The 8114-nt window shown below is 41.8% G+C and overlaps 1 protein-coding gene across 1 annotated transcript; it reads left to right on the forward strand.

Annotated features, from left to right (window-relative positions):
* The first annotated feature begins 648 nt into the window (after positions 1–648).
* Positions 649–6530, forward strand: rnf144ab (ring finger protein 144ab). Its single transcript, XM_036975459.2, is given in 7 exon segments — positions 649–669; positions 2359–2419; positions 3629–3827; positions 4688–4720; positions 4722–4812; positions 5162–5251; positions 6269–6530. Coding segments are annotated over 7 exon segments (627 nt in total). The 3' UTR covers positions 6401–6530.
* The last annotated feature ends 1584 nt before the right edge of the window (positions 6531–8114 follow it).

Consider the following 8114-nt stretch of genomic DNA (forward strand, 5'->3'; position numbering starts at 1 on the left):
TGGGCCTGGAGTGGCTGAGGTGAGGTGAGGATAGAGGTTGGGGTGCTGTCCTTGTCCTCTTTCGTTTCCGCTGTTGTCTCCCCAGGGTGGAGAAGTCCTGCACAAAAGAGTTGAGTGCAGCCTCACTGCCCTGGACCATGACAGTGCTGTTCTGGAACCTGTTTTCCTGGTCCTTTTCACTGTCCTCGAATGTGCATTTGCCTTCCCTTACAGAGGACTTTATTTGTTGTATAGCTGAAATGCCTGGTTACACCTGTATGTCAGGCTGTAGTGTGTTCTGTGTAAAATGACAGGTTTGTAACAGTCCTGTTGTTAGCAGTCGGCAAACAAAGTTTCTGCGTTCTCACACCGTTATGTGTTGCTATTTCGTTCTCACTGTTCTGTGTTCCCATTCGTGCTGTTGGTGAATCTGTTTCCTTTGCAAAGTGAATAATGACTTTACTGGATAACATGAGTCCCATAATAATGTATTCCAATATGCCTAAGCAGGGCAGCCTTCATCTGCACACACACACACAGCATTCATTAATTTGACTACGGAGACGTTGATAAATTGATTTAAAAATGAGAGCTGAATATAATGTGTGTTGGCCTCTCAGTGCTCCTGTTCTATTACTGCAGGTGACAGCCTGGTAGTCTACATTCATAATGGGCCTGCTGCCTCCAAATGTAAGATTCCCTCCATCCCACCCGTTCATCGCTTATCTGTGTATTAATGTGATAACACATCAGGGTGATTTCTTAATTTCACAATCCAGACCTCAAATAGGTAGCACATCAACTCAGCAACCACAGAGGTTTTCAATTTCAACACTCAGTCAAACAGATCGAGAGAGAAATATGCGCCTGTTGTAGCGCCACCGTGTGGTCAAGCTGAATGTGCATGCATATGTTGAGTCTTGACAGGGTTTGGAAGATGTGAACCATATTTGTGTACAATACAATACGTGTCTGATTTTATATGCCAGACCACGTTAATGTTTATTGGTCAGTTGACATTGAAGATGACATTTTTAAAATGGTTAGGTAAGGGATTTGGTTATGTATAAGGTAAGGGTTATGGGTTAGGGTAGTTACATCTGGCTCAGGATGCAAGGACTGGCCATCTATTATATTAAAATTGGTTTTAACCATGTTTTGAGGCTATACAGGGTTTGTTTTCAGTTAAACAGGCCTATGTTTTGTTCTGAAGGGGAAGAACAGTTCAACTAAGCTCAACAAGTATTAATAACTTTTTTTTTCTTAAATAATCAATGGGTGAAAGGCTACACACCCTTGAACAGTTTTCACATTTTGAGACTCTCCTTTACTGTCCAGCCACACCAGTTTAGGCTCAGGGTGCCAGGCTTCAGATTTACATTTTGAGTATTTGGTGGAAGGTGGAGACAGTCCATCAGAGAGGCTGAGGGTGGAGAGACAAAAAAATAAGACATGTCTTGCAGAGCACATCACTTGACATGGGGTTCAAGTGAGGAATGGGTTCAGCTGGAAACAAACACTGATCATTCAACCTATAGAATGTTGTTTTACATTATACTACAGAATATTTAACATTATACATTTCATTTTATAGATTTGCTTTTCAATTAAAGTAGTCTATACATCCTTGAAGTTTTCACATTTGAGATCGACTCGGACTCAAATGTGAGTCAATGCCGAGTCCCCTGAGTCTCAAATGGAGTACGCCCAAACCCACCGCGTTGACTCTCTAGCCTGCCTCAGTGGCCAGATTGACTCCCTCTGAATTCTGTGTTTTTAAAATTGATTATTCCGTTTCTCTGATTTTTATTTAGGCTGCTAGCCTGCCTCAGTAGCCATGTTGTTATGGTTACAAGTTGGAACTTGCTAGTAAGCTAACTGGCAAATTTCAATTCAGCTAGTTTTATACGGCTAGAATTTACAAATGTTATACGGTCATAAGAAGGTTCAGTTCCATTCTAGTATTCCAATTCCTAATTCCCTGTTTAGACAACAGTAGGCCTAATCCTAGATACCTACGTTCCAGCGTTGTATATTTCACTTTTTTTTTTTTATAGTACACTACTTTTGACCAGAGCCCAAACGGCACCCTTTTCCATACGTAGTCCACTACTTTTGACCAGAGTCTTTCGACCAGAACAGAGTGATATATGGACCAATGGGCCCTGGTCAAAAGTAGTGCACTAAATAGGGAATAGGGTGCCATTTGGAACACTGCCACAGAGATCCCCATGTACTGTAGCTATTTGACTCCATTCGCCATACAGCCTAGCCTGTATGGGTCATCAACAGTTCAGGAGTGCAGATGCTTGAAGCCATAAAGCAGGGTGATGAGACTTAATCCATATCTGTGTTTGTCTCTATGTATTTCTCTCGCAGATGGAATGCATGGTGGCAGCAGAGAGCATGCAGAAGTACAGGAGGCTGCAGTTTGAGTGAGGTGAGTGGACAGGCAACATCCTAGATTTCTTCCTAGGTTCCTGCTTTTCTAGGGAATTTTTCCTAGCCACCATGCTTCTACATCTGCATTGTTTGCTCTTTGGGGTTTTAGGCTGGGTTTCTGTATAAACACTTTGTGACATCTGCTGATGTAAAAATGGCTTTATAAATACATTTGATTGACACGCTGTGGGAGTGGTGAGATAGATGAGAGGAGTCACTGGTTATTCATCAATGTGACTCCCTCCTTCCTTCACTGGTTATTCATCAATGTGACTCCCTCCTCCTTCCTTCACTGTAGACCTATCTTAACCTCTGAAACATTATAGAAGACAGTGGACACTGGACAGGTCACAGCCGTGATTGCTGACCCAGTGACCCTTGAACCTTAACCTTTACCATACAAAGGCTGTAGAAGTAGAGAGAATGGAGACACTTGACTGTTTATTCAGCTTTCTCCTTCCACTTTTTAGGCCTGCCTTAACCTCTCTTAAAAGGTATAAGGCTCTCCGAGAGAAGAAGAGACAGTGATAGGCTGGCAGCGTTTTCTCTCCATCTTAACTAATCAAATTCAGTTTGACCGGGTTTGTGTTGGATTTAATTGGCAACATCCTCAGAAAGACAATCCCAAGACATCTGGCTCATGAATAATGGTGGATGAGCACTTTCTAATTTCAGTGGAGCCACACACACACCCACAGCAGTTGTTATGTATCCTGTACTGGATGAGTGAGGCTTTTATTTTGACTCCTGTCCCCAGAAGAGTTCCAAGAAATTTGCATAATCGTGATAAAAGAGATCAAACCAGGGCAAAGAATCATACTGTCTCTCAGAATAGCTTTTATTAAGATGCCAAAGATTATGAATTGAAAAAGTATTTAAAAGCTGTGCTAGTAGTCTTGTTCTACTTCTATTGGGTGTTCCGTTCCCATGTTCCCCCATTGAGGTATGAGGTCCCAGCCATAGATATAGAATGACTAGTATGTTCTGTGATGAGTGGACCGGCGGCCATATTGAGTGTACCAGTAATTCTATTTCTATGATGCCAGGCAGCTCTGTCCCTGTGTGATGGGAGAACAAGTAAGGAAAACGGACTGAAGGTAGAGGGATTACCTGAATTTATCCAATAAGAAATCCTCATTTAAGTTTTCCATTGCAAAACGTTTTGCTATGTAATGAATACAGTCCGGTCCCTGTGTGTGTTCCACAGAGGTGCTGTTGGACCCATGCCGGACCTGGTGCCCGTCCTCGTCGTGCCAGGCAATGGGTCAGCTGTAAGAGGTGGAGATGGAGCTGCCACAGCTGGTCCAGTGCTCTGTGTGCAGGCTGGAGTTCTGCTCGGCCTGCCGGAACAGCTGGCATAAAGAACATGCCTGCCAGGACAACACCTTCCGACCCGGGGAGACCAGGTAGGATATTACTGCAACACACCTGTACACTATACATACCTATACACTAACACTGTACACTATCACACCAATACCAGGGGTTGGAACCGGTCAGGGAACAGAACAGAAAACCGGAAATGATCTGTTCTGGAATAGAATATATTTTTTTCAAATCTTGAGAACCTGTTAATAATATTATTTTTCATTACAAAAATATTCCTAATGTCTAGTATATAATTATGTTATTCTGTGAAGTATAAAGCTAGTAATAACCTAAGTGCATTCCAATGCATGTCATGATGTTCTATGTCCACCCCTCTTGCTCCCTCTCCACCTGAGAAATTTCGGTCGATTCTGCGCGAATTGGTGAAGTAAATTTAATGAGCTAAATGTAAAAACATTGTTGATTTCACAGGTAACATTTTTTATGAAAAGGAACTATATAAAGAACCGTGTATTTTTTTGGGGGGGGGGTTGGTTGAACCGTTTCAGAACTTTACTTTCTGGTTGGAACACTGGAACAGAACAAACAAAATAGGGGTTCTGCTTGGAACGGAACAATTTTGGTTCCAACCCCTGACCAATATACACTGTTACACCTTCCTACAACACTGGATAACACAACACTCCCACCTACTGTAGACTACTGATACAACAACACTCAGGAGGACTACACAGGGTAGGTTCAGTATGAAGAAAACGTTTCGAAACGGAGTGAAGTGGAAAGGTTCTATCTGAATGTGCTCAATAACACAGCCCATCAAAGACTGAATGACGCAGTGATTTTTAGCAGTACTTATTGCTCTTGTTATTCTTGACAGTGCAGTATGTACTGGTCTATATACGTCCCACCTTGACGTTTATTGTCTCTTGTCTTTCAGTTCCTTCTACAAGAGCAATGGCGACACGCCCATCATGTAAGGTGTACATCGAGAGGGACAAGGGATGTGCTCAGATGATGTGCAAGAGCTGTAAGCGTACCTTCTGTTGGTACTGGTCTCTTGAAGTGAGTTAACCAACCAACACTGAACAGACACACACACCCTTCTGCTGGTACTTCCTGAGCCTGCAATAGAAAACCCTAATACTAACACTCTAGTGATCTATTGAATTGTTTGGGACCTGCACAAAGTGACCAAGCAACAAAGTTTATGAAGCACATGTCACATATGATGCAATGTATTTTTATTTTTTTTAAGAATCTGATTTTATATAAACTTACTTACGTACAGTACATGTATATATCTTGGCAAATGTCAATTTTTGCCAGTGGATCTGCCCACATATTTAACCATGACATAACACATTTAGTCCAGGATATAACCATGATAGTGATTTCTTCTCTCTCTCTCCAGGATGACCTCCTCCTGAACCACTATGACAAAGGGCCGTGCAGAAACAAACTGGGCCTCTCCAGAGCTTCAGTTATCTGGCACCGGACACAGGTACTGTATTGTAAAAATGACACGTTAGTTGACTTTAGCTCAGCGGGTTAACACAGGCTTTTGGTATGCTGGAGTCCCAGGTTAGAACCCAGTCAGTCACACGGGCTAGCTGTGGTAGCAGTATCTACTATATGTCCTATAGTACAGCTACAGATACTTTGAAAATGAAGACCTGTATGTCATTGAAAAGAAAAAGGAAAAATTATTACCACAAATGGGTACTTAAGTGACATAAAAAAAATCCAGCCACTCATGTACATTTAAAGTTATGTCTGTCACGGAAGGAGGTCTAGGAGAAAGTCTCAGACAAAATATGGATGAACTTTAAAAAAAATTGTATTGATAAGTGTGTGAATATATCTGTCCCCACTAGTTCCTCTGTAGGTCTTACGTAGGTTTAACGCCACTACAGGGATGCCCTAACTGCTTCATCAATATTTTAAAGGGGTTGTTAAAAGCTCTGCTCCAATTAGACTCAACACAATGATGTTGCCTAATGGCTGTTTATTGTCATGCACACTAAGTGATGTATGTATATATCTTTGACATCAAAGAGGAAAAAGCAAAAAGATGATTCGGTGTCATAAACACTGTGGACACCAGCCCTGTCTCACTGTACATTTTTATGTTTTATGTTTGGGGAACTACTTCCCCCTTGTGGATAGTCAGGCAAATGAGAGTGAATAAATGTTGTGTTGGTGCACCATTGTACTGTACATCACTTCTCTCATATATCTCTGTGATGTTTGGGTTAAAACAAGCACATTATGAATCCCATCTTACAACTAGTGATCTAAAAAGGTCTTTGATAAATGTACTTGCTCATTGGGGTTGGAGAGGGTATATTGGGGTTGGAGAGGGTATATTGGGGTTGGAGAGGGTATATTGGGGTTGGAGAGGGTATATTGGGGTTGGAGAGGGTATATTGGGGTTGGAGAGGGTATACTGGAGTTGGAGAGGGTATATTGGGGTTGGAGAGGGTATATAGTAAAAGCACACTTTCCCATCTCTCTCCAGGTGGTGGGGATATTCGCTGGCTTCGTGCTGCTCTTGCTGTTGGCGTCTCTCTTCCTCCTTCTAGCCTCATCCTTCATTCTGTGCTGCAAGTGTAAATGCAGTAAAGGGGATGACGACCCTCTGTCAACCTAACCAACCCCACCCTGGGCACAGTCATGCCAGCTTACCTGACAGACAGGGGCACCAGGCCTGTTGGTGAACTTGGTGGTTGGTTAGTCATCCACGCCGTATGGGTTTTTTGTCCCTCCCACCTGCCCAGAGGAATCTTAGGGATCGGTGGATTGGTCGCTGGGGCAGAGCAGTGCAGGTAGATGAGGAATACAGCCAGCATGTTGGGTTGAGAGGGCACTCACTCTGTGGTTCTGTTGTGATGTTCCATGTGTTACGAAGGGCTGGGCCTGCAGAGGAGAGAACCGAACACAGCACCAGTCAATGTTGGTTGTTACTTCAGAGGGCTTGGAAGATATTCTCAATATGGGATTATGTATGTGTGTCGGGTTCAAGGTTGCGTTTTTTTTTTTGTCTTGTACAGCTATCTTGGCTCTTGTTTTGGGGGACTGCAAATAGACGTTTGGTATATTTGGAGGGAACAGCCTTGGCTATCAGCCACAGTATGTGGAAGTGTCTCCTCCAGGTTTATAAGGATGTGTTTGGGGGTTATTTATTTACCAACCTCTTCTGCCTTCCCTCACTCTTCAGTTTTCTATACAGACCTGGTTTTCATATACTTGAAAAATTGATACAAAAATACTTTGAGCATTTGCTTGAGTCTGCCTGGTTTTCAGTTTTGGGAATTTTCTATTGATTTATTAAGCCAGATAAGCTCAAACAGGCACAGATAAGGTATTTTCAATAGATTTGAAGTACTTCTATTTCTATAAGAACATAAACAATGATTGTAAATGTTCAGTTTGTATAATTTAAGCTTAACCTCTGAGGAATCACATCATCCATAGACTATATTATGAGCATTTTGTTTTGTATTATAGACTCGCTGGGAAGTAATTGTGCACCCGATGTCACAGGAAGACCAAAACAATCATCAAGGACATTACCCACCTGAGCCACTGCCCACTATCATCCAGAAGGCAAGGTCAAAGCTGGAACCGTGTGACTGAAAAACAGCTTCTAACTCAAGGCCATCAGAGTGTTCAACAGCCATCACTAGCATATTAGAGGCTGCTGTCTATAGGCATAGACTAGAAATCACAGGCCACTTTAAGGAATGGAACACTAGTCACTTTAACAAGGTTTACATATCTGGCTTTACTCATCTCATATACTCATATACTATTATACAGTATCTTAGTCACTTAATAATGTTTACATATCTTGCATTACTCATTCTCATCTATGTACAGTGGGGGGTGCAACATTGATCTCTCAGTATTTCTATCAAACACAGTAGAATAAACAGCATACAGGCAGCCGAGATGTAGCAAGCAGGGTTGGGGTCAATTTCATTTCCCAACATTCCCAATTTCAACTTTGCTCAATGCTTCTCTATGGGAAACATTTGAAATTGGAATTTCAGTTTACTTCCTGGATTGACTGAATTGAAAACGAATTGACCCCAACCCTGGTAGCAAGCTTTAATGTCCACCAAATAACCCCTTCTGTAGCAGTTCAACCTCTGTCCATTATTCTAGCAGTGAAACCCTTTACCCCTTAAATTAATGAGTTCAACTTACCTTATATTAGACAATGTACTTGTTGATGTAGCCAAAGTCCCATAAAATTCCTTTACAGTCTACTTTGATATGAGTGTTATTGATTCACACTCCCTTTGTTTTTACCAAAATGCTCTTATTTATTATTGTACATTCCAAATATGTTCTGTTATTTA

This window comes from Oncorhynchus mykiss, chromosome 4 (assembly GCF_057628025.1).
Source record: "Oncorhynchus mykiss isolate SJ-2025 chromosome 4, ASM5762802v1, whole genome shotgun sequence".
NCBI classification, from domain to species: Eukaryota; Metazoa; Chordata; class Actinopteri; order Salmoniformes; family Salmonidae; genus Oncorhynchus; species Oncorhynchus mykiss.